At 61.1% G+C, this 25,953-nt stretch overlaps 1 protein-coding gene across 2 annotated transcripts in view; it reads right to left on the bottom strand.

Moving 5' to 3' along the window:
• SH3TC1 (SH3 domain and tetratricopeptide repeats 1) overlaps positions 1–18,149 on the bottom strand; it is a 38,970-nt gene extending 20,821 nt beyond the window's left edge. The window contains exons 1-7 of one of the 2 annotated variants that reach the window (XM_040237628.1): positions 18,079–18,149; positions 11,605–11,806; positions 6,911–7,003; positions 3,689–3,816; positions 2,289–2,394; positions 1,500–1,646; positions 726–921 (exon numbers count right to left, since the gene is read on the bottom strand). In XM_040237628.1, coding sequence (XP_040093562.1) covers positions 726–921; positions 1,500–1,646; positions 2,289–2,394; positions 3,689–3,816; positions 6,911–7,003; positions 11,605–11,758 — 824 coding nt within the window. In that variant the 5' untranslated portion in view covers positions 11,759–11,806; positions 18,079–18,149. The remainder of the gene's footprint in view (positions 1–725; positions 922–1,499; positions 1,647–2,288; positions 2,395–3,688; positions 3,817–6,910; positions 7,004–11,604; positions 11,807–18,078) is intronic. The other variant, XM_040237629.1, reaches the window with a different exon arrangement.
• Positions 18,150–25,953: the final 7,804 nt, after the last annotated feature.

The raw sequence follows: 25,953 nt of genomic DNA, 5'->3' as shown, positions 1-25,953 counted from the left end.
ACACACATACACCCCACCTCACACACCCACACACACATATACCTGCATACCCCCACACACCACACACACATACACACACACACACACACAAACACAGACACACATACACACACACACACAGTGTGTGCCCTACAGGCCCAGGTTGCCACAAGCCCTCTGCCCAGGTGCCTCCTGCCCTCCCACAGGCTGGCATCCTTGAAGACCTCCCTCCATCATCCACGGACTATTTCACTGAAAACAAGGAGATCTAGTTTCTCTCTTCACTTTGGCTGCCAGGAAGCTCAAGCCAAGTCTACGCTCACTTCAGCACATGAGCAGGAGCCTGTATGCTACCTGTCCCCGCCTTCCCCAGGCTTTCCCTGCTTTGGTTCTTATCTGCATGGAGCCCTGCATGCTCCCTTACTACGGGCACAGGCTACGTGGCTCCCTCAAAAGCTTTCGGGAATGAGCCAGAACATGAAGCCAGAACCCCAGGCTGCCCACCCCTGGCCGTCTCATTCCAGGGCAGTCTTGCTGGGGAGGGGTCACTGTCCTTCTGTGCAGGTGACTGCCCTGAGGCTACACACTGAAAACGGTGGGAACATGGAGACCGTGTCTGCCTGGGGCTCACACCGGGCTCCACCCACCCGCCTTGGCCAACGATTGACCCCGCCTGGGGCACTTTCCACGAAGCCTGCCAGCACGCGGGACCCGCAGGAGGCAGAGAAACAAAGGTCGGTACCTACTGATGGAACGGAATCAACGGCTCCGGAGTGGCCGCCGCTGCCCCCTCCTCCTCCTCCGAGCACGAGCCGGGACTCGGGGCTGAAGAGTCCAGTGCAGTGGCCACGTTTGCCTGAGGACCCCTCGGAGGCCGCCTGAAGGGCTGGGGGCCATTCCTCACTCTCACGTGGTGGTCGGGACACAGGACGAAGAAGGGCCCTTCAAAGCGGCAGAGGGCGGTCATGCAGGTGGCTGGACACAGGGGCAGTACCTGCTGCGGCCCTCCAGCCCCGGTTTCTGCACCCACGCAGTGACTCTAGAGGCCCAGGGACCAGGGCCAGGAGGCTGGACCCAGGCTGGCGCCCCACATCTGCCTGGACTTGGCCAGGGGGAGCCTGGCTCAGCCTCAGCTTCTCTGGGACTCGACTGGGCTGTGAGGGGGCCAGGTGCACGATCCCGAGGACCCTTCCAGCTTGGATTATCCCCGCCCCCCGTCACCCCCCAGCAAGTCTGGCTGCAGCTGGCCTCCTCCCATCCTCTCTGTGGCCAGGAAGGACTGACTGCTAACGCCCTGCTCGTGGCAGCCTTGGAACTCAACTGTGAGACCCCCGGAGTACTCAGAGCAACAGCCAGCCCAGGAACTCAGGGGTCACTGGAAAAAGCCCCTTTCCTGTTATTTCTTTGGGGGCTTTCCCTGCCCAACGTCCCCTCAGTGTCTGCTCCTCCAGGGCCCTCCTGCTGCCGGGGCCCCAGGCCCTCCAGGACCAGTGGGGCGCCGCTGACGTCACGTCACTCACCTTCCTGGACGAGGAGGCTCTCGTACGCCAGCCTCAAGGCGTCCGCATCCACCTGGACCTGGACGGACGTCTCCTGGTCCTCGTCGGGCTCAAGCAGCCAGAAGGCCTGGTCCATGAGCAGGTTCTCCAGGCAGTGATGAGTGAAGCCTAGGGGAGCGGACAGCCCTGGTCACCAGCGGGCTCTGGGTGTGTGGAGAGAGGCCCTCATGGTCCAGGGCTGGCCGAGCCCTGCACTGACCAGGGCCTGGGGCCAGCCCACTCTGCCCACAGGGACTCATGGTACTGTCCACTACCCGAGCTGGGCCACAGGGCTGACCCTCCAGGCTGTGAGAGGACCGGGCCTGACCGTGAACAACTTCTCTGGACTCGTCACGTCCTCTAGGACCGTCAGTCTCCTCCCCTGTGACTTGGGACAAGAGTGTTCAAGGAGGCCAGGACACGGCAGGTGGGCACAGCCCTGCTCTGGCTCTCAGCCCTCAGCAGGGGTGGGGCAGCAAGGTTCCCAAGGAGAGGCGCCTAGCCAGTCAAAGCCTTGCTTTGAACAGAAGTTTTGGAAAGAGGCACACGGGCTGAGGCTGACGCGGCTTTCCTCTGTGCTCAGCGAGGGAGAGCTCAGCTGCCCTGGAAGCCACGCTCAGCCCTGCCCATCGCATCGATCCTCACCAAGGACAGGTGACCCGTGGAGAGCTGTCGTGAACACACCTAGTCTTAAGCCCCGACTGGGAACATAAAGGCCTTAGTGCGTGCCGGGGGTCCCCAGAACCCTTTCTGGGAGGGTCACTGCTTTACCGAGAGCGTGGTAGGTGGAAAACTTCCAGATTTCTTCAAACGTCTTAAATGTCACCACCATCCGGTCCTGGTCACTGTGGATGGACAGCAGCCTGGCCGACAGCTCCTTCCAGGGGAGAAACAGACGTGAGAAACAGTCCCAGGGGTTTGGGGGGTCTGCCCACCTGCAGGAACATTTCATGGGAGCGACCTTGGCAGGGGTGGGCTGGGGCGGGGAGCGGGGAGGCACAGCTGATTCCTCTACAGCCAAGCTGCTCCTATCAGAGCAGCTGTGGCTCCCCAGTGCCATTCCGAGCCTTCCCAGAGCTGGCGGCCTCCACGCCCCCTCCATGACTCAAGGGCCTGCCTCCCGCCCTGCACACCAGTGACACCAGGGTCTCCTCCGCTCAGCTCTGCACAGCCCCAGCCTCGCCTCCCATCCCCTCCTGCAGCAGCAACCCCGACTCCAATCCTAAGCCCAGCATCCCCTCTCCTGACAATTGTCCCATGAACCCTCCTGGTGGTGTCGGGGCCTTCAAAGTAGCACCCGCCGGGACTCTCCCGGGTGGTCCAGTGGTTAAGAATCAGGGGGCGTGGGTTCAATTCCTGGCTGGGGAGCCAAGATCCCACAGGCCGCAGGGTAATGAAGCCTGCCAGCTGTGGGTACAGAAACACAGCTAGAGAAGACTCCGTACCCAGTGAAGCCCCCCAACAGCCGCAGAAAGGTGCCCAGAGGAGAGGGGGCGCTATTCTCGTCTCCACTGGGATTCAGAAATGAGGCCCCACCCTTAACCAGCCACCCAGCCCTGGCATCCCAGGGGCATCACCCCCCACCCCCCGCTGTCGAGCACCATGCTGGGGGCACCGTGCTTGGGGCACCGTGCTTGCAGTCCGCTGACCCTCATGGCAGCTCCGTGGGGTCACAGTTCTAAGCATCCCAGTAAGTGGCTGAGGAGGTTGCATTCACAGAGTCCAGGGGGCGTCGGCCAAGGCCAGGCCAGGCTGAGTGCACAGTCAGACTCGGTCAGGAAACTGAGTCCCAGAGAAGCTGAGGCTGAGCCAGGCTCCTCCTGAGCAAGTCCAGGTGGATGCAGGATGCCAGCCCGGGTCCAGCCTTCTAGCCCGGGTCCCTGGGCCTCTAGAGTCACTGCGTGGGTGCAGAAACGGGCTGGGGGGCCGCAGCAGGTGCTGCCCCTGTGTCCAGCCGCCTGCATGACCGCCCTCTGCCTCTTTGAAGGGCCCTTCTTCATCCTGTGTCCCAACCACCACGTGAGAGTGAAGAACAGACCTCTCAGCCCGAAGTCTCCGGACCTCCTCCTAGGCCCACCGCCTTCCTCTCCGAGCCATCCTCCTCCGCCCCATTCGCAAGAGTGGATCCCGCGCCCCTTCACCCACCCAGGACCCCCAGGAGCCAGACTCACCCCGAGGGCGCGGGCCACCTCGCAGCTCTCATTCTCGAGCAGGCGGAGCCGGCCCCGTAGGGCCTGCTGCAGGTTGGGGTCGGGCAGCCCGCTCTTCCGCCTCACCGCCAGCAGCTGCAAGGTCAGGTCTGGAAGCGCGGGGCAGATCAAGGTGGGCGGGGTGCCATGGGGTGCTCCCCCGCCCCCGCCAGCCCCCCGGGCCGCAAACCTGGGGAGCTGGGTTCACACCCCACGTGTACCGCCTGGGAAAACTTTGCAGGCGGCCTATCTCCCCTGAGGCCAGTTCCTTTCCTTGTAAATGAGTCACGTGCTGCCCACGACGTACACAGACGGGAGTAAGTGGACTGTGTCATCACCCCAGGGCAGGACAGCATCTGTCTGGCCTTCAGCAAATGGCCCCCAAGTCACCGTGACCTCCATCCCCGATCTATCCCCGGCCCGAGCTCCAACGGGGCACCTGACCTCCGGGAAACACCCAGCCAGCACCCTCTGGCCCCGACCTCCTCCTTGCTTCACCAGCTCCGGAAGGGCTGCAGCCTCAGCCCTGCTCGGATCAGCAACACCTGCCTCCATCACCCTCCATGTGGGCCCAGCAGCCAGCCCCACTGATCCACCTGCAAAGCCAGGCTGAACCCGGTACGCGCACCCACCACGGCCCTGCCTGTTCAGTCTGCTGGGGCAGTATCTGGGCCCTGGCCCTCGCTCCAGATGGTCCTCTGGTCCACAGAAGCCAGAAAGTGTGTAGTCGCTCAGTCGTGTCCGACTCTTTGTGACCCCATGGACTGTAGCCTACCAGGCTCCTCAGTCCATGGGATTTTCCAGGCAAGAATACTGGAGTGGGTTGCCATTTCCTTCTCCAGGGGATCTTCCCGACCCAGGGATTGAACCCAGGTCTCCCACATTGTAGGCAGAAGCTTCACCGTCTGAGCTAAAACCAGGTCTGGCTTATGGCACGCCCTGGCTGCCAGCCCCTGGGCAGTGCCAGCCCCTAGGAACTTCTGCAGCAATGAGTGTGCCTGCTCTCTACAGCGTCCCACAGCAGCCACCAGCCACACAGGCCCCTGAGCTCTTGAAATGTGGACAGTGTCATCAAGGAACCAGAGTCTTTCTTTTATTTACTATTAAAAAGCAGAGACATTACTTTGCCAACAAAGGTCCGTCTAGTGAAGGCTATGGTTTTCCCAGTCATCATGTATGGATGTGAGAGTTGGACTATAAAGGAAGCTGAGCACCGAAGAATTGATGCTTTTAAACTGTGGTGTTGAAGAAGATTCTTGAGAGTCCCTTGGACTGCAAGGAGATCCAACGAGTCCATCTTAAAGGAAATCAGTCCTGAATATTCACTGGAAGGACTGATGCTGAAGCTGAAGCTCCAACACCTTGGCCACCTGATGCAAAGAACCAACTCATTGGAAAAGACCCTGATGCTGGGAAAGATTGAAGGTAGGAGGAGAAGGGGATGACAGAGGATGAGATGGTTGGATGGCATCACCGACTCGATGGACATGAGTCTGAGTAAACTGCAGGAGTTGGTGATGGACAGGGAGGCCTGGCGTGCTGCGGTCCATGGGGTCGCAGAGTCGACACGACTGAGCGACTGAACTGAGCTGAACTGATGTTAAGTTTAAGCATAAACGCCCACACCCGGCTACTGTATCAGCACAGCGGCAGTGGTTTTCCATCTCAGAAAGAATAAAATGCAAATCCTTTCCACCTTCTCAGGCACAGCCTGGAGCCGCCTGGCCTTCTCCCGCCCACTGCCAGCCTGCGACCTTCTCTCTGCTGCTCTGAGACATCCAGGTGTCCCCCACTAACCCCACGCCAGCCACCCCACCCCAGGGCCTTTGCACTCTCCATACCTTCCCCTGAGGCACTCTCCCAGACCAGTGCCTGCCCAGCTGGCCGCTGGAGGATTCCATCTCAGCTCAAACGGCCCCTGCCCATCCCTACCCCGTCCCCCTGAGGCTCCAAAGCTGGAGAGATAAGGTGAGAGAGGAGAGGGAAAGAGAGGTGGTGGAGGGGGAGAGCCCTCCGAGTAAGCCTTGCACCTGCCTTGGAAATTTCCAGTTCCCTCCCCCAACACACCCCCAGCAGGAGACTCTGGGATCTGGAATCGGGCCCCTCCCCCAGCAGGAAGCCAGTCAGCTTTTCTCAGCCAAGTCTAAGTGGTGACCCTCCTACTCCCGAAGAAGGTAGGGCTGCACTTCCACTCCCATGATAGCCTACCTCGAGGCTCAATAGCCCTGGTCATCCCGAGTGGCCACAGGCAGCACTGACCACCTGAAAGGCTAGATGACAGACGACCCTCGAGGCAGAGGTGAACCGCCAACGACCCTGGGGTCTCTGTGCCCCCTGTCCCCACAGCTAGCGCTAGGGGGCGGGGTCTCAGGATAAAGGACTCCTTGCTGCCCCTCCTGCACCTGGGTCCGCCTCCCAGCATCAGCTCCTGCGAGAGTCCCGCCATGCTGTCCTGGAAGCTGGGACGCCTCTCCCGGGGGGCCCTCCGCACTCACCATGCCCCCAGGGTGTCCCTCCTTGGGACCCACTTCCCGCCTCCAGGGTGACACCGCCTCCTCTTTTACGTGTCTGTGTGCTACCGTTCAGTCATGTCTGACTCTTTGAGACCCCATGGATGGTAGCCCACCAGGCTCCTCTGTCCATGGGATTCTCCAGGCAAGAACACTGGAGTGGGTTGCCATTTCCTTCTCCAGGGGATCTTCCCAACCCAGGATCGAACCCGGGTCTCCCACATAGTGGGCAGATTTCTTTACTGTCTGAGCTACTGGGGAGCCCTCCTCTTCGGGCAGAGGCAGTCCAGAGAAGGCCTTTGCAAGTGCAGGCGCACCCCAGCCTTCTGTCCCCCAGGGAAAATGCAGCGTCCCAGGCCCTACCCCAAGCTCCCGCATCAGAACTCTCCCAGGACCTGAGCGTCTGCCTTTAACAAGCCCCGCCCCCACCCAGGAGACAGTGATGGACAGGGAAGCCTGGCACGCCGCAGTGCACGGGATCACAAATCGCCGAACACCACTGAGCAACAGCCCCGCCCCACCCCCACAGTGACCTCAAGGCAGGCGTCCAGCAGCCACATTAGAGAAGCCTCCGTTAGACATTCTCGAGCCAGGAGTCCACAGAACGGTCCAGGCTGGAGGGAAGGGGAGACGCCCAGGGATCCCACGTTCGTGAGCCCGGCACAGACTTAACCTGCTGCGTGGGGATGCCTACCTGTGGGGCAGGACCCCATCTGGCCAGGGGAGGGCCCAGCAGCCTGCTGAGAGATGCCAGAGGCCAGAGCAGTGTCAGTAGCAGAGCAGGGTCCTGTGATTGAGGTGAGAACAGACAGCCTCAGCTACTGCGCAGGCACCAACCCCGGGTATTTCTAGAAGAGGGTTGTCCATGCCCCTCCAAGCCACCGTTCACACCCTTCCCCCATGGATGGTCACAGAGGCCAGCAGGGTCCAGAGGGGGTCGTGGGCTTCCTTCTGTGCACTAACTAAGTACCCCACCCGAGCGGCTTCTGGAAACTGCACAGCATTATCTGGGGTCTGAGAAGGGTCTCACTGGAGCCAAACCAGGTGTGGGCAGCAGCGGTTCCTTTCGGAGGCCCCGGGTGGAAAATCTGTTTCCTTGCTGCTCCCGCTTCTAGAGGCGCCACATCCTTGGCTTTTGGCCCCTCCTCCGTCTCCAAAGCCAGCAGCGCCAGCACCTTCAGTCTCTCTTTGAGGGCCAGCCCGGGGTAGCCTCCCGTCTCCAGAGCTTTAAGCCCCTCTGCGAACTCTCTTTGCCACACGAGCTAACAGCGGGTGCAGGTTGTGGGGAGGAAGGTGTGGACTCCTGCGTTGCTTGCTGCTCACTCGCTCAGGCATGTCCGACTCTTTGTGACCCCGTGGACTGCAGCACGCCAGGCTTCCCTGTCCATCACCATCCCCCAGAGCTTGCTCAACTCATGTCCATTGTGTCAGTGATGCCATCCAACCATGTCATCCTCTGTTGTCCCTTTCTTCTCCTGCCTTCAATCTTTCTCAGCATCAGGGTCTTTTCCAATAAGTGGGCTCTTTGCATCAGGTGGCCAAAGTATTAGAGCTTCAGCATCAGTCCTTCCAATGGATACTCAGGACTGATTTCCTTCAGGATGGACTGGTTGGATCTTCTTGCAGTCCAAGGGACTCCCAAGAGTCTTCTCCAGCACCACACTTCAAAAGCATCAGTTCTTCAGTGCTCAGCCTTCTTTCCCTTGTGGCTTCCCATGTGGCTCAGCTGGTAAAGAATCTGCCTGCAATGCAGGAGACCTGGGTTCGATCCCTGGGTTGGGAAGATCCCCTGGAGAAGGGAAAGGCTGCCCACTCCAGTATTCTGGCCTGGAGAATTTCACGGACTGCATAGTCCATGGGGTTGCAAAGAGACACGTGACTGAGCAACTTTGACTTCACTTCGGCCTTCTTTAGGGCCCGCCTCCCACATCCATACGTGACTACTAGGACCAGCTTCACCTCCATGGACTGTGGTCACAGAGTGGCGCCTCTGCTCTTAATGTGCCGTCCAGGGTGGTCTCAGGTTTTCTTTGTTGGGTTGCTTAGTCGCTCTGACGTGTAAGACTCTGCGACCCAGTGGACTGTAGCCTGCCAGGCTCCTTTGTCCATGGAATGTTCCAGGCAAGAATATTGGAGTGGGTTGCCGTTTCCTTCTCCAATAGGATTTCTCTGGGGGGCCTCTATCCTGCTGACCACAGAGGGGAGGTGACATCCTGGGGGAGCACAGGGTCTGGGCAGACGGGGTCGCATCCTCATCCAGCCCCACCAGCCACCAGCCGGGGGGCCACGGATCCTCTCGGCCTTGTGAGGCCAGCCCTCTGCTGGTGGTCCCTGGACTCCAGCCCCCTGACTTGAGGCCAGCTCCCGGCTTGCATCTTGGCTAGAGCCCCCATCCCTGCCCTGCATGTCTTTTGGATGGAGGGTTATCTGACCCAGAAACACCTGTGGGTCTGAGAGGGGTTGCAGAACCTCAGTGCGGCCTCCTCATCACCCCAGGGACACCCCTGCTCAGTGCTGGGGAGCTGCCTGTTGACTTTGGACCGGGCAACGTGACCGGCTCTCTCCCCACCTGTGGCCCACCAGCCCCAGGCCTGTGTGGTCAGAGCCCATTTCCAGTCCTTGCTTTCTCTGGGTCTCCAGAACAGGGGCTCAAAAATGCCTGTCAAGTCCAAATAAGCACATGGTACTCCGATCTCGGCTTCAGACTCCATCCTCCCACTGAGCCTGGGGCTCCTTGAGGCATGGCCGATTCCAGGGCTGGGGCAGGGAGAGCAGAGATGAGACGTGAGCATCCTGGGGCCCCAGAAAGCAGGTGGTGCCCACAGGATGTTGGAGATGTGTTCAAATCGGGGGCCATTTGAACAACAAAATAACTAAGGACAGCAACCGGTAGAGTCCAGAGAATAAAATAAAGACCTCTGAGCCTGCCCACGCTAAAATAAGTAAGTAACTGGCGAGATGGGACAGTTCTTCGCTTCAGTGAAGGTCAATTAGAAAGAATGGAGACAGAATGCAGCATTAGAAAGTCAACCCTGAGCAACCGTTTTCATGGCTTCCCTGCCGGCTCAGACAAGGCTGGCAGTGCAGGACACCTGGGTTTGATCCCTGGATCAGGAAGATCCCCTGGAGAAGGGAACGGCAACCCACTCCAGGATTCTTGCCTGGAGACTCGCATGGACGGTGGAGCCTCGCGGGCTACGGTCCATGGGGTCGCACAGAGTCAGACACGACTGAGCGACTGACATGGGTGAGTTCGGAGGGGGACAGAATAGTCACAGCGTTCCCACAGGCTCCTTACTCACGACGAGAGGGAAGACGGATGACTTTGACAGTGACGTTTACACGGTCAAACATCCCCTTAATCAAGTGAGCGACGTGAGATGTGAACATCACCAGCGGCCAGACCCACGGACATAGAGAGGGACCGAAGGCATTGGGCATCTCTGCCCGAAGCACCAGCCTGCCGTCCTGAAGGAACACCCGTCTCCACACCGCGGCACCTTCTACAGGCTGGCCGCCTGGAATCTTCGAAGTACCAGCTGCCAGGTTAAGAAGCTCCAGGCACACACACCACAGATCGCAAAGCCCGACCAGGGTTTTGTCTGGTGGAAAGGCGGTTACGGGGACCGATGGCGGGATCGCAGCGAGGTCTGTTGCAGGTTGTCTGAGCCAGAAAAGTGAGTTTGGAATCGTCTCATTGTGAGGCTGCACGAGCAGGTGCTGCTTTTAGGAAAGACACCAAGGAATGGGGGAGGAGGGGAGTCATGTCTGCAATGGACCCCGAGACCGTCCTGGGAAAACTCAACACCTGCCTGAGCGCAGAGAGAGAAGGCAAAGTGCGAAACATTTGAGGGGTCTGGGTGGGGTCGTGCGCGTGCTCAGATACTCAGTCATGTCTGACTCTGTGACCCCATGGCCTGTAACCCTCTGGGCTCCTCGGTCCATGGGATTTCCCAGGTGAGAATACCGGAGTGGGTTGCCATTTTCTCTCCTCCAGGGGATCTTCCAGACCCAGGCATCGAACCTGCATCTTCTCTATTGGCAGGCAGATTCTTTACCACTGGGCCACCAGGGAAAACCTGCTGGGTGGGCTAAGTGAGAATTCTTTGTATTGTTTCTTGTAAATTTGTTGCCCATTTGCAAAAGAAGCGGAAAAGGGTAAGGGGTCCGGGTAGATGCTGTGGGAGCCCACTGGCCCCTTGGCTGCTTGGGGCTGGGGAGCCTGGGAAGACGGTGGGGGGCTCCCTGACCCCGCTGTGGAGGCTCCTAGACCATCCTGGTGCCGGCGGATGCCAGCTGTGCTGTGGGGCTGCAGGGTAGGAAACACCAGGCTCGTGGTCAGGATGGCCCTGGCTCGGTCACAGCGCCAGACGGCAGGAATCCCGTGATCTAGCACTCGTGGGGGCACAATCCCATGAGATCCCCGGGCCAGGCCCCCACCACTTCCAGGCCAGGCAGGTGTCTGACCACAGGAGTCAGTACCCTCAATGGCTACCCCCTCTTCCTACCTCCGTTTACACTGCAAAGGACCAAGAGAACGGGAGTAAAAACACCTGCGGTCACCAAGCACGCACAGTGCCAGGCTCTGGGCCTGCTGCCAAGCACGTGGTTTTGTTGCCATTCTCCCAAAGCATCAGTCATTCGTCAGATACTCATCAGGCACCTGCTGCGTGCCAAGCCCTAGAGCCTCTGTGAGCGACTCAAGCAGGTGACCGGGGTGGAGGTGAGGATCTGACGACAGGAAGACGGGGGAAGGACGGGGGACAGGCTGCCCCTGGCTGGGGGCCTTCCTCCCTGTCCTTCCCGTCCCTCCTCCTGTTCTGGAGACAGGGGCCCTGCAGAGCCCCTAGGCCACCCCGCAGGTTTCCAAGTGGGGAAACTGAGGCCCGTGTCCGGGACGATCCAGCGGCAATCAGGATGGGGACCAGCTCCTCCCCAGCAGCAGCCCAGCCTGAGTCCAAGCCCCTCCTGCGCACACCCGGGCCGGTCGGGTAGGAGTCAGAGGCGCCTCTGCCCTCGTCTCAGCCCGCACCCTCTCCTTCCAGGAAGTAATCCTGCCCAAGGCCTGGCCCAGGCACTGGGTCTGCCCGCTGGGAGGGGAGGAGGGACACCCCACCCTGAGTAACCCCAGGGGTTCACAGCCAAGGACAGAGCAGGATGGTGGGAACGCAAAGTCATACGAGAGCTGTGACCTCATGCGGGGCTGTGTCCCTGGCATCTCCAACTCCTGCCCGCCTGTCTCACCAGTTTATCACTACTTGACCCTGGAGAAGTGCGAGGTGGGCCCGCAGCCCTCGCAGACACTCTCCATCAACGCAGGTGCTGACGGTGAGACGCCCCGGCTCCGTCCCGGGGTGGGTGGGGGGTGGACCCGCACGGTGCACTCACCCCCTCGGACGGTGGCCTTGGCCTCCTCGGGCCGTGGTTGCTCCCAGATGACGGACGTGCTCTTGGCCGCTTCCCGGACCCCGAAGTCGCCACTGCCCCCCGAGGGCCCCACGGGCCCCTTCCCCCTCGGGGCCGGCTCCGCTGGGCACTCCATGGCTGGTGGCGGCCTCAGTGCCAAGGGCTCGGCATGCCGGGCTGGCCTCTGTGGGGAGAGCATAGGGCAGGGATCAGCAGCAGTCCTGGCCTCTCTGGGCGGCCGGGATCAGCATGGACGCTGCCCCCGAGTTAAGGCGCTAGAAGTGAGCGTGCCTCCGCCTTGCCTGGTGGGCTCCGGAGCACCTTCCCGGGCAGGGCCTCCTCCCCGAACAGCACAGTCGCCCGGAGCAGACTCTACTGGGGGCGCGAGCCTATGTCTGCTTCCAGCTGGAGGGCCCTGTGGGCAGAGGGGTGCCTGTTCTTGCCCATCACAGACCCGAGCAAACAGCTTAGAACCTGGTGGGCAGAGGCTGCTCAGAACCTTCCCACAAGTGCCTGGACAGGAGCGTGACAACAGTCACGTGGAAACAACGGGACAGCTGTGCTCTTGGGGCACCCCAGGACCCCGGCGTCCAGGGGTGGGCCCACCATGCCTCCCGCCCGGCGGGGGCTGGGGTGGACAGACGCCCCCCCGGGGAGACGGCACACTTCCCACGGGGCTCAGCCTCGGTTCCCAGGGGTTCCTGCCGCTCCTTATAACTAATCTGGAGGCCTGGGGGGTCTCCCACTAAAAAAGGCCTGCACCCAGCGGAGCCCCCGGAAGGAAGGCAGGAAATGGGCCGGGTCCCAGGCTGTCCCCAAGACGGGAGGCGGTGGGCGGCAGAAGGCAGGGAAGGAGGTGACTTCCCTGGTGGTCCCATGGCTGAGACTCCGCTCTCCCAATGCAGGAGGCTCGGGTTCAATCCCTGGTCAGGAAACGAGAAGCTGCATGCCACAGCCTAGAGTTTACATGCTATAACCAGAAGAACCTGTGCGCTGCAGCTAAGACTCAGAAATAAATATTCAACTATACATAAAAATAAAATTTGAGGAAGAAAAAGGGTAAGTGAGGGTCTGCCCAGGTCAGGCCTTTGTCACAAACCAGAGGACAGAGAAGGACATGGAGCCGCTTCCAGGCCTGGGGAGGAGAGACAGACACCCCCCCAGCCCGCTGTAGCCACAGGGATGCAGGTCAACCACGCCGCCCTCAGCTTCTGCCTCGGGATCCGAGGGAAGGAGGAGTGGCCCTGCTCAGCCACGCACAGGGCGGACGAGAGCAGGGCCAGGAGCCCCGGCCAGGGAGCCCGTCTCTCGTGGAGTCTTGCTGCGCTCTGATGACAGGCGGGGGGGAGCTCCAGCCCAAACCTCAAGCAGGGCAGCAGGAAGTCTGTGCACAGAGCAGGATGCGCAGAGATGGAAGAGCAGACTCCCGAGACCCTTCCTGGGGACAACACTGCCGACCTGTCCACTTCGGGGTAGGTGCTGGGGCGGGCCCCGCCCCCAGAGACCCAGAGAACGCCAGGCCAGCAGCGTGGGACTCAGAGCCCAGACAGGCCCACAAGGGCGGTAGGGCCCCAGGAGCCCCCAGCCGGCCTCCCATCTTCACCTGGGACCCTGCAGCAGAGAACAGGCGGGAGACGAGGCCGACAGCAGCATCACCGAGTCGCCACGGTGGCTGGGGGAGCCTGGGGCACAGGACAGGGGCCTGGGCTGTTCCAGATTGGTGGGGGGTGGGGCAGTGCCCAGGGCACTGAACTCTCCACAGATGCAAAGAGGAGCCAGCAGAGCACTTTAAGCCCTGAGAGGATGGCGTTTCCTTCCTTGAAAGGCCCGTTCCTGAGTTTGGGCAGAAAGGACAGAGGAGGAGACGCTGGAGGTGGGACCTGCGAGGGGCCTTGGGTTCATTTACCGCCTCAGATTGTCAACAAGATCAGGGGGCTGACCTCCATTAGACCCAGTGCAGACTATTCTCAGAATTGCGGGCCTCAGACTGTTCCGGGACGGCAGAGATTGTCTGCAGGCTCCCAGAGGGCATGCAAGAGTTTGTCACCACCTGCATGCACCAGGCATCTTGGCCAGGTTCCCAGTGGGGAGAATACATTGCCCCCTTCTACAGATGGGGACGGGGGTGGGCTCGGAGGGGTGGGCAACTCACCCCCTACACACGTATGTGCACACACACACACGTGTGCACACACTCACACGTGCACACACGCACATGCACACGCGCACACATGTGCACACACAGACACACATGCATACACACTCTCACATTAACACTCTCTCACTTACCCCTACACGTATCCCGTCAGTGCCCACATCCTTGTCTTTAAAAGACAAACAGAGGTGCTTACACCAAACCCACAAGCTCTCGCCACCAGGTGAAGGTTCTCACAGGATGCTACCCCCGGAGCCATCAGAGACCCCCTCAGAGGGGGCGCTGGGCTGAGGACCGTCCCACCCATCTGGGGAGCAGGCTGGGGGCAGGCGGTACCTGCAGCCCCACTCCTCCCTGGGCACTGCTGCTGTCCCCCGAGAACCGGCCTTGACCCTGAACTCACCCCCTGCAGGGTGCTGGGCCCAGTAGCCTTCAGCGTCAGCTCCGCCTGCAGGGTGGGCAGGGGAAGTTGAACCTCACACCGAAAGCCTTTGGTTGTTTTGCAACAGACCCTGCTGACCTCTGCCCTGTGGCCAGCTCTGTGCCTGGCAGGGGCAAGGGGAGCAGAGGAGGGTGACCCAGGCCTGCTGAAATGGGGGGGGGGCTCTGGTGGTGTTGGTTCCAGGGGGCACATTCTGGGAGAGAGAGAGAGAGTGACTCTGCTGACCCCACAAGTGGAGGGAAGGTAGTCTGACCATTGAGAAGGCCCCGGGGGAGGCAGGACCCACAGGGAGGTGTGCAGAGAATGAGAGGGCGTGGAGTGTTGGCCGTCCACGGAGGCAGGCCAGCAGAGCCGCGGGCCACCCCAACAGGCCAGTGTGGAGCAGGAGAGTCGTGGGCACCTCAGGAAGGCCACGCAGCCAGGAAGCTGCTGAGCAGCAACTGGGGCTCTGAACCCTTGATCTCAGAGGAAGAAGACCCTACTCCCTCCGTCCTCATGGACCGGACGCACAGGGGCGAGAGCTCAGCACTGCCCTGACCACGCTGCCCCCTGGGCCTCGGGGATTCGAGGTGGGGGCTCCTGCAGGACCACTGCTTACACCCAGGGCTCCCAGACCATCCCCGACACCCTTTCATCAGTGGTCCCCAAAGCCTCTGGGTATGACCCCTGGGGGCACCCCTCCAACGGTGACTCAGGGAAACCGGCTCACATCCCGGGGGGCCTTGGGGCATCAAGGGGGTTCCTTGACCCACAGGGGCTTCACCAGGCCCACTGCCCCCAGACCCTCTATTCCCCCCACACAAGACGAGAGAGCTCCCGGGCTGGGGAGGCCTACTTTAGCTCATCTCAAGCTTGCTGATTCCTTTTCTCCGGAACCAGCTTCACTCCTCTCACGGATTTAACACAGGAGTAGGAAAGGCCGTGTTTCTGGCAGGCATTACCCTGGGCCCCCTTAGCCTACCTCCAAGCTGTAGAGAAAAGCAGGGCATAGGGGGCTGTCTGGCTGTGACCCCGTTCCCAGCCTCCAACCACCTTTAAGGGCCAGGGACCAGGCCAAGGGGCACCCAGGGGATGCTGGCACCCTTGTAGGCACCCCCAGGGAGGAGGGAGCAGGCTGGAGGCAGCTCCCTGTCCAGAGGGTGCAGCAGCATGGACCCTCGGGTTCTGGGACGCAGCCTTGCCGCATAGCTCTCCAGCCACCTTTGGTCAACGTCCAGCTTCGTCTCAAGCCCCTCTGCCTTGTGCTCCCCACTTCCTGCTCCCGGGGTCCGTCCCCACCCCGACCCCATCACACAAAGACCTCCCAGCCTTTTTCAGGAGTCAGCGCCGTCCATCTGACACCCACCCCCACCCCCAGCCTAGCCAGCCCGTCACCCTCCCCTGCTGACTCTGGACACAATGAGCCCACACCTCTCCTTGAGGTCCCCTGGCCACAGGGTGGTGGGGACCAGGCCACCATCTGCCCTCCTCTACTGTCCTGCAGCATCTCACGAGGGCACACGGATCCATCGTCCTGCTAGGGTCCTGTTTGTGGGGTCTCTCTAGTCTCCGCCTGGGGTGCCTCGCCCCCCACTCTCTGCTGCCAGGCATCTGGCTCGCACAATCCACATCCAAGGCATCTCTTCCCCCAGTCCCTGCCCACCTGTCCCCCAAGAAGTCAGGAGCAGCCCACCAGTGCCTGCCTCCCAGGCCCACGGGCCTGCCCCCAGCAGCTCAGGGACGGTTTTTCGAGAACAGGGAAGGCTCTGAGGCTCAGGGGACTTCCCACCTGCTCAGTGAGGGGCCTGCCGCTGACAGTGGTAAGCCTGGGGTTCCTAGTCACGGCCCGCAGGAGGAAGTGGGCTCTGTCTCCCCGGGGAGCATCCTAAAATAGCACTACTCAGCCGGAGAGGCTGCCCGTGTCCCCGACTGCATCTGAACCTGTCCTGCCTCGAGGACCACGCAGACATTGCCCACCTCCCCAGGAAGCATCTTTTCAGGGTTGTCTGGGGACCTCAGTACAGAAGGTGACCAGCGCACCCCCACATTCACACCCACCAGTGACCTCAGATTTGGTGGCCTTATTCGGACACAGATGAAGTTAAGGTGCGGTCACTGGGGATGTCCCTGCCGGCCTGGTGGCTAAGATCTCACACTCACAGTGCAGGGGGCCCCGGCTCGATCTTCCCCTGCTCAGGGAACCGGATCCCACATGCCGCAACTGAGTCCGAAGGCCGCAGCTGAAGATGCTAGCGTGCCACACAGCTGGGATCTGGGGCAGCCAAATAATAAATACTAAAAATAATAGTAATAATAAGATGCGATCACACTAGGCTGGAGGGCCCTCCATGTAGGGGTCTTTGTAAGAAGAGGAGGAACACAGACACAGCGGGGACCCTGGGTAAGGATGGAGGCAGAGAGCGGGGTGACGCGCCCATGAGCCCAGAGATGCCTGCAGCCGCCAGGAGCCGAGAGACCCTCCCCCAGGGCCCTCTGCCCACCCCGAGGCTTCAGATTTCCGGTCTCCAGAACCAGGGGAGAATGAACTTCTAGTGTTAGAAGCCCCCGTTTGTGGCCCCTCATTACAGCAGCTCCAGGCCAGCCCGTGGCCCCGGGTCCCTGCGCTTCCCTTCTCTGCTGGGAAGCGGGCGTTGCAGGAGGAGGAGTAAGTGACCTCAGGCATAAACACAGGAAGCGCCGGCACTGCTGGGAGCCACCTCCCTGCACGGCTGGGTGTCCTCACTCTGTCCTCGTGACGCCTGGGGGAGTGTGATGGGCCCATTTCACAGAGGGGCCATCGAGGCTCCATGAGCAGCTATGGACCAGGTGGGCCCAAGCCCAGCCCTTCACACCTACCCTGAACCTGGGCACACCCCGCCTCTGGCCCCCACACTGCCTCCGTCCACGAGTTCAGCCACAGCCCCCCACCCCCACTGGGGGAGGTCACACCCAAGTGACCAGCAGCACTGACTCCTCCCAGCATCACTCTCGCATATGTTGTCTGTGTGGAACCCCCACAGATGGGGCTTGGGGCTCCCAGAGGGGTCACTGCAGGCAGGGAGAGGGGTCACTGCGGCCGGGACCACAGGTCCAGGCCAGGTGCTTAGTCGCTCAGTCGTGCCCCACTCTTTGTGACCCCACGGACTATAGCCCACCAGGCTTCTCTGTCCACAGGGATTCTCCAGGCGAGAATACTGGAATGGGGTTGCCAGGCCCTGCTCCAGGGTCTCTTCCCAACCCAGAGATTGAACCCAGGTCTCCCGCATCGCAGGCAGATTCTTTACCGTCTGAGCCACCAGGGAAGCCCCTGGCACGTAAGGGCCTGGGTCAGGGTCTCCCTAAAGCTGTCCGGCCGGGGTTCCCGGTTAAGTCACCCGTCCCATTGGTTGATGCAGAGGAGGCCCAGGGCGGTGACCTCAGAGAGGCCAGGTCACAGCTGCAGTGCCACCCTGGTCTGGTACTTGTGGTATCTGCCAGAGGTGGCGCCAACCCAGGGTGGGGGCCCACTTGAGGCCCCCTGGGCCCGGAACCCTGCTTGCTGGCAACACAGCTCCTGTGTCCTGGCCAGACCCTCGGGACGCAAGTCTGAGTGGCCGAGGGGAGGTGGGGTCTGGTGAGGTCTCAGAGCGGCGGTGCTGTAGCAGACCCGACGTCAGCACTGGGACAGCAGCTGCCGGCGGGCACGGGGCCCTCCCGGAGCTCCGCTAGCCAGCACCCACCTCTCCAGACACCAGCTCTCTTCCCTCCCAATCCTGAAAGCTCAGAAGACTCTCCGAGAAAGTGAAAAGCAAGAGATGGCTCAGATCCACCTGCGGCAAGACCCAGGTCTGTGGACAGTGCCTGCTCGGCTGCCCTCACCCACCCGTCCAGAGCCCCGTACCTGCGCCCTGCGATGTAGGACAGTGGGCACCGAGTGGCGGCTCCCGGCTCCTTGCTGGCGGGCCCCGCAGGCCGTCTCTGCCGCCCACAGCCCGTCGGACTGTGCAGCGGCCGCCACCGCCCCCTGCTTCCTGCCCCACTTCCTCCCTGCGCCTGGGTCTGGGCCTGGGCCTGGCGAGAGGCAGGCCCGAGCTGCTGCGCCGCCTCCCAGGGCTGGTTGATCATTAGCTCTGACCTGGGCCGGCTCCAGGCCCTGACCCGCCTGCCCGCTGCCTGGTGCCCAAGCTCAGAGGTGGAGGCCAGGGCCCACCCAGTCTCCCGCCTTGGCTGGCAGGACTGGGGAAGTCGGACAGCTGCCCTGGGCCAACCTCAGCCCTGCTCTCTCTTCCTCTTCCACTTACTGCACACACACACACACGTGCACTCACGTGCACATGCACGCACACATTTGTGTGCACACACTTATACAGACATTTGTGCACGCGTGCACACACACAAACACACACTCATGCGTGCACACATGCACGTTTACACACATGTGCACACATACACACGTGCGTGCAGACATTCGTGCACATGTGTGGGCACAGATGGGCACACATACATGCACACATGTGTCCACACGTGTGTACACAGACAGACACGTGGTTTCTTCCCACTGCTGCCCCACCCAGTGACACAGTCAAATGGGAACACATGTTGGGGAGAGCTGGGCGTCTGCCTACAAGCTCTCCTTCCTTCCTTGTCTTCTCACCGGCTCCAGGCCTGACCTGGGTTTGAGAGCAGGGGTTTGAGCTTGGGGGGCAGGGCTGGGTTTCCTGGGTGTCCGACAAGCAGGAAGAACTGAACTGGGGCTCCCATCAGCTCTCAGGCCCTCACAGAGGCAGAGGGTGGGCTCCAGTTGCTGGCCCCAGCTCAAACCCAGGAGGCTACCTTCTCCGCCCCAAGCTTGGGAGAGGCATGGTTTGGCTTCCTGACCAGGAACAATATCTAAGTTAAGTGCTAATGTGCCCATTTCACATTCAGGGAAACTGAGGCTCAGGAGATGATGTGGTCCAAGGCTGGTGACAACTAGAGGGTGAGTGGGGAACCAGGTCTGACGGACACTGAGATCCCTGAGCCTGGTGTCTGACCCCAGCACTGCTGGTGTTCGGAGCACTCGCTCTTTGTCCTGGGGTCTGGGCAGCGTCCCCAGCCTATGTCACTAGAAACTGACCCCAGGGTGACAACCACGCCTGTCTCCAGACGCTTGCTCCCTGGGGGCACTCTCATTCAGGCTGAGATCCTCTCTGAGCCCAAAGCGGGCTGTTTCTGGTTGCCCCTCTCCTGCGCCGTCCGCCTTTATCCAATCAACTCCTGGCGTTACGCTTGGCCACCCCAAAGTCACAACCTCCCCTCCCCTCCCCAATGGGCCAGAGCTCAAGCGTAAGAGGCACAGCTGGAGACGCCACGGGCCTGTGGCCGCCTCACGCTGGAGAGGTCCCCACCGAGGGCCAGTGTGAAGACTCAGCCCCTCAACGGGCAGTGCTGGCCACTGGGGGGACCCCAGCAGGCCTGGGCCCAGCGCTCCGGCCCCTCACATCCCCAGCCCAGCCCGGCCCCAGGCCACACACCACCGGCATGCTCGGTGACCCCGAGGCGGGAGGCAGAGGCTCCAGGGGGCCATTTTCACGGTCCCCCATGACGCCAGACGGAGTAGCAGGGGAGGGTTTCTCATCACCCCATGGGCCCCCGGGGACCAGGAGGCCCCAGAGCAGAGGGGGCAGCTGTTCCCCCAGCAGCTTGCCTTCCCCCGAGGGAGCATGGCCTGTTGGAGCCCTGCCAACCTCTCTCCTCCCCTCTCCTGGCCCCTCCATGGAGCAGGAACAGCAGTCTTTCTAGCCATGACGGTCACAATGTGAGCATCCAGGGAAAGCAGTGACAAAGTGCCCCACACCAGGCTTCTTAAAATGGCAGAGGTTTATTCTCTCGCAGCTCTGGGGCCACAGTTAGTCAACGTGCCGGCAGGGCCAGGCTCCCTCTGGCTCCGGGGAGCCTCCTTCCCGCCTCTCCCAGCTCCTGTGTCTCCAGACTGTCCTGGGCCTGTGGTCACGTCCCCCACCCTCTGCCTCTGCCATCACGCGGCCTCTCCCTGTGTGTCTCCCTTACTCCCACTTGAAAGAATGCTCCGCGCTGTCTCCGGGGCCCTGCAAGTCATCCGGGTGGATCTCACTTTGAGATCCTTACACGGATCGATCACATCAAGACCCTTTTTCCAAACAAGGGCGTGTTCAGAGGTTCTGATGGATGTACCCGTGGAGGCTGCCCTCCTGCCCAGGGTGCTAGACGCCCACGGGAGTGGGGAACAGGCCGGGGACATGAGTTAGTGTTTGGGGTACCCGGCTGCCTGACCACAGCGTCCTCCCTGAGGCTGCCTGACCTTGGCAACCTGCAGTCTTCCAAGACCCCTCACTCTTGCCCACCCCTCAGGCCCCGTCTCGCCCCGAAGACCCTCCTCACCTGCCCTCTTCCTCATGACACCGGCCTGTCCACCTCCCCAGCCCGCCTGCCTCCCCTTTATGGGCCTGGCACGGTGATGCCCCCACCCACCCCTTGCAAGGTACCCGCTGCAGCGGTCTCAGCCCTGGAGAAGTTGGGCTTTCCTTGCACTCGCCTCTGCTGGGACGGCTCTCCTGGGCTGGCCTGCCTCCTCCATCCATGCCCACACTGCCCTGCACAGCGACCTGTGGATACGCCTTTGTCCCCACCATCTGTCCCCGGCCTTGACTCCCCTCCTCCCCCGGAGGGCAGAGCTCCAGGCCCATTGTCTCCAGCCAGGCTGCCCCTCAGGGTCCGAGCTCGGCAGGCACCGCCGTGGCAGGCCTCCACGTCCACGGATGCCTCCTGGAAGGCCGGCACAGCCGTGCTGATCACGGGCCGGCAGGGAGGCCCCGGGTGGGATCTGACTGTCTGGTCTAGCTCTGAGCTGTCACGAGCGTTAGTCTAGAGGCGAGAACCCCTCCACAGGGTATCAGCTGTACGCAGGTGTCTCTGCATCTAACAAATCCCGGTACCCAAGCCTCTCCAGGGACCGCTGCAAGGGGAGAGCAGGGGACCAGGCTCCACAGGCAGTGGGGAAGGATCAGGGTGTCAGGAAGTCCCCGTCTCCACCGGCCCCTGGCCTGGGCTGGCCCCGGGCTCCGTGGGGCCTCAGGGGCTGAGGAGAAGAGCTAAGCTTGGGCCCTGCACCCTCCCTTCTCTAAGCCACGGTGTGCCCTGGGCGCACCCCCACCCTGCTCCTCTCAGCTTGTCTGTGAAGCTGGGCTCCCTTGTTCCCCAGCCAGCCCTCCAGAACCCCATGCTGTGCGGAACACAAGCTGCTTGCTCCTTCCCGCTCTGTTTTTCTGGAAACTGTGTTGAAAGAGGCCCCCGGCGGCTCCATATCCATAAAAGGGTCTGGACTCGCTTCCTCTCCTGGCCATTGTGTCCCGCAGCGGCCCGAGACCCGCATCCTGTTTGCCTCTGCAGCTGTGCTCTTGGCTCAAAGCCGGGGGCTTTCCATGAGCCTCCCTGGCTGTGCCCAGCGTTCTTCCACTCTGCACAGGGCACTCCAACCCTGCACAGTACACCCTCGTTCTGCATGTTGCACCCTGACTCCTCAGAATGTAACTCAATTCTGCAAGAGCACTCCAACCCTGCGCTGCTGCTGCTGCTAAGTCGCTTCAGTCGTGTCCGACTCTGCGCAACCGCATAGACAGCAGCCCGCCAGGCTCCCCGTCCCTGGGATTCTCAGGCAAGAACACTGGAGTGGGCTGCCATTTCCTTCTCCAGTGCAGGAAAGTGAAAAGTGACTTTCCAACCCTGCACAGCACACCCTAATTCTACATGTTGAACTCCAATTTCTCTGCATGTTACTCAACTCTGCAAGAATACACCAACTCTGCATACGGCACACCAGCTTCACAGAGTGCACCCCAAGTCTGCAACTGCACCCGAACAGACTTCCAGAGGAAGAACGTAAGCCTTTCAGGTGGGAGTCTTTCAAGTAAGGGATCCCTCCTGGAGGTGGCCCCATAGGGCAGCCCCACACAGCCTTGCGTGTGAGAGGCTGGTCTCAACCCCAGCCCAACCCCACCTTCGGGTCCCTCTGAGGGAGCCTGTCGCCCCCTGGGCCTCAGCTCCCCCCTTTCCAATGGGCGAGTGGGGCTTGGGGATCTCTGAGTACCCTCCTAGGTCAGCAACTCTGACCCTCACAGCGATTTACCATCACTGTGCAGTTATCGCTCGCTAAAAAATACTAAATCCATGGACTGTGGCCACCCCAGTGTACTGCCATGATCCCACTGGACTGAGCGGCAAATGGACTTAAGAGACGCGGGACCTGCCCTGGACCACACGGCCCCCAGGACAATGCCAAGGCCTCCAGGGGAGAAAAGGCGGACCCCCGACTCCCTAAGGCATGAGACTCACACAGTCAGGAAGAGCTCCCAAGAACTTCCTGTTGGAATGTTTACACCTGCTCCCCAGTGACCCAGCTGCAGCATCACTTTAACCATCTCTGAGGGGCTGAGTGACCCCTGCCCACTGTAGCCTGCCTGGACTCTCCTCTGCCATCGTGGGCAGAAGTTCCTGATGAGCTCCCAGGATGGCTCCCGCCTGACCCCTGGACCACAGACAGCAGCCAGGGCTGTAATCCTGAGCTAGGGGCCAGGGGCTGAGGGATGCCCTGCCCTCTGTGTGTGCTGCGTGCCAAGTAGCTCAGTGGTGTCCGACTCCTTGTGACCCCATGGACTGTAGCCTGCCAGGCTCCTCCATCCATGGGATTCTCCAGGCAAGAATACTGGAGTGGATTGCCATTCCCTTCTCCAGGGGATCTTCCCAACCCAGGGATCCAACCAGAGTCTCTGACAGTCTCCTACATTCCCAGATGGGTTCTCTACCACTTGGGCCACCTGGGGAACCTCACCCCACCCACTACCCTCTGCTTATCTTTTTAACTTGTGGGGCAAGTAGCAACAGTTGTGGTCCTACAAAGACAAAAAGCAATTTCTAATTCCGTCACTCCATCTCAGAACATTTTCAATGCCCTGGGACAGTGTGGAACTATGTCAGCACAGTCTCAAGCCTGGAGGGGTAACCCAGCCCAACCCCCCAGGCCCAGCTGGGGTCCCCTGGACAGCCTCCCTGGCACGCGGTCCAGCCTCTCCCTGGATCCCCAACTCCACCTGGCGATTGCTCTGCTCTTCAGAATTCAGAGCCACCCCTGCCACCAGCCGTCTTAGCTCCATCACCCCAGTTGCGCCTTCAGGTACCCACACATGAGGGGTCTCAGACAAGTTGGGGTTACAGACTTGGAAGGAGACTGGGGTGGTGTCCTGCCATCTGTGCAGCCACAGAGAGAGGGGAAGGAGAGGAGGGAGAAATCCAGGAAGGCTTCCTGGAGGCAGAGGCTCCTCGGCTGAATTTGGAGGAAGAGGGACTAGGCAAAGAGAGGGTATAAAGGTCCTCCTGCGGAATGGGGCCAGTCAGAAGAGTACCTGCACCTGGCCTGCTCCAGGTATGCAGCTTGTCAAGCCTCCCACGGCCACTTCCAGGGACTGCAGAAGTCCGGGTGGGGGGCGGGGGCTGAGGGTTAATCTGCAACGGGCCGTAAGACGTAAACAGAGAATCCCAGGAATGCAAAGGCCCCCAGGGAGGGGGCGGGTGTGGGGTGGGAGGAGGCTGCTACTCCCTGCTAGTTCACTCCAGCAGCCTGGGCGGGACCAGCAAGCACACAGGTGGCCCCGGAGCAAGCCGCCTTCTGTAAAGAGCCCGAGAGCAGCGAGGCTTGGCTCTGCCACCGTCCCACTGTCACAGCCCCAGAGCAGACGTGGGTGATCGGAAATGAGAGGGCCTGGCCGTGCACCAAGAAAACGTTATTTGCAAATCAGGGGCGGGACTTGGCCTTGGCTGTGGGCCCTGCTCTAGAGACGGGGTGGGGTGGGAATTCCTGGAAAAGCATCGCAGGACCACCCCGCCGCCGCTGATGCAGGAAGGAGTCAGCACAAAGGCACCCGCCTCCCTCACCCCCTCGACCCGGACGCCTGCCGGGAACCAGGATGTGTACGGTTCACTGTTAGGAGAGCAAGGGCCTCACTAGGGAGCGGGTGAAGCCACCACCAGACAGCTGAAGGCCCTCTATGCCGGACGCCGGCTCAGGACAGTCCCGGGCGCGGCGTCCTGCCTCTCTCCTCCCTCTGGTTAGGATGTAACTGTTAAACTATCAAAGATCACCAAGAACCAGCCCTTAAGAAAGCTCCCGGGACTTTTCTGGGTGTCCAGTGGTTGAGACTCTACGCTCCCAATGCAGGGGGCCTGGGTTTGATCCCTGGTCAGGGAACTAGGGTCCTACGTACCGTATGGTGCAGCTGGGAAAAAGAAAGCAAAGAGTGCTCCCAATATAGACAGGTCAAAGTAAGTCCCTTGGGTTTACAAATGGGGAAACTAAGGCTTGGGAAGAGAAAGGCCGTCGCCCAAGTTCACAGGAGGGAGTGGACCCAGCATTCCCATCGTCTTTCCCAGCCTCTGGTTCCCCGTCTGTAAGACGCATCTGTGACATGCCTTCCGAGGCCCGTGCATTTCTGAGCCCCACCCGGATCCCCCCAGCAGTTCTCCTGAGATGCCCTTTCTGACGGTTTCCCCTGCACGACCAAGCCCGAGGTCAGGGCCCAGGATGGAGCGAGAAGCCTGGAGTTGGCCTGGAGCCTGGCACCCAGCTGCCGCTGGGCCCGCCGAAAGGGCCGCAGCCCTGTGTGTGTGCCCAGAGGGGCTCGTCTGTGTTCCTTGTTTCTGGCCTGAGCAGCTGAGACCCACCCCCGTCAAAGCCAAGCAGACTTCCAGGCCCTGTGATTTCAGGAACCGCTCTTTGCAAAACAAGAATATCGGGACCAAACAGGCTGTCCAGACAACCGGTGGCCCCCCCGGGCTGGGTCGAAGGCCTGCAGGAAGCAGTCAGCAGTTCCCCTGGACTGAAGACGCCACCCCCACTGACCCTGCTCAGGCTCCATCCGGGCAGGCTTCGCCCTCTGCCCAGGAATCACTGATTCTGCTGCCCTGTCTCCCCACCTCAGCCCATGAGCTGGCCAGGGCCTGGGACTCCTTCGCGTTTAGAAGAGAGGTGCTCCCTCATCAATGCCCTAAGTAACCTGATGTGGGCACTCAGAGGGAGTTGGTCAGAAAGGACCAGCCTACATGGAAGCATGACCCAGACTGGCACACCTTCTTGTCACATCCATAGCGGTCAAGGCAGCCCCTTACTTTAAAAAAGGAGGGATAAGGGGCCTTCCTCGTGGCTCAGTGGTAAAGAATCTGCCTGCCAGGGCAGGAGACATGGGTTCTATCCCTGGTCTGGGAAGATCCCACTTGCTGCAAAGCAACTAAGCCCAGGAGCCACGATTGCTGAGCCCTGTGCTCCAGAGCCCAGGAGCCACGACTGCTGAGCCCGAGCTCCAGAGCCCGAGAGACACAGCTACTGACCCTGTACTCTAGAGCCCGGGAGCCATGGCTGCTGAGCCTGCACTCCAGAGCCCAGAAGACACGGCTGATGGGCCCGTGCTCCAGAGCTCGGGAGCCACGGCTGCTGGGCCCGTGCTCCAGAACAGCAACTACTGAGCCCGCGTGATACAGCTACTGAGCCCACGTGACGCAGCCGCTGAGCCCACGCGGCACAGCTACTGAGAGCAGGTGCTCCAGAGCCCGTGCGCCACAACAGGAGAAGCCACTACAATGTAGAGAAAAGCTCAGAGCAGTGAAGACCCAGCACGGCCATAAATAAATCAAATGATTTTTTTTAAATGAGGGACGAGGTTCTGAGAGGCCACAAGGCTGGCAGTGGCTGGGCCTCTGAGGTCCCTCCCGT

The sequence above is a fragment of the Oryx dammah genome, unplaced genomic scaffold (genome assembly GCF_014754425.2).
Source record: "Oryx dammah isolate SB20612 unplaced genomic scaffold, SCBI_Odam_1.1 HiC_scaffold_3, whole genome shotgun sequence".
Classification (NCBI taxonomy): Eukaryota; Metazoa; Chordata; class Mammalia; order Artiodactyla; family Bovidae; genus Oryx; species Oryx dammah.
The sequence above is the reverse complement of the archived record's forward strand: the minus strand, read 5'-3'. Positions and strand labels throughout refer to the sequence as shown.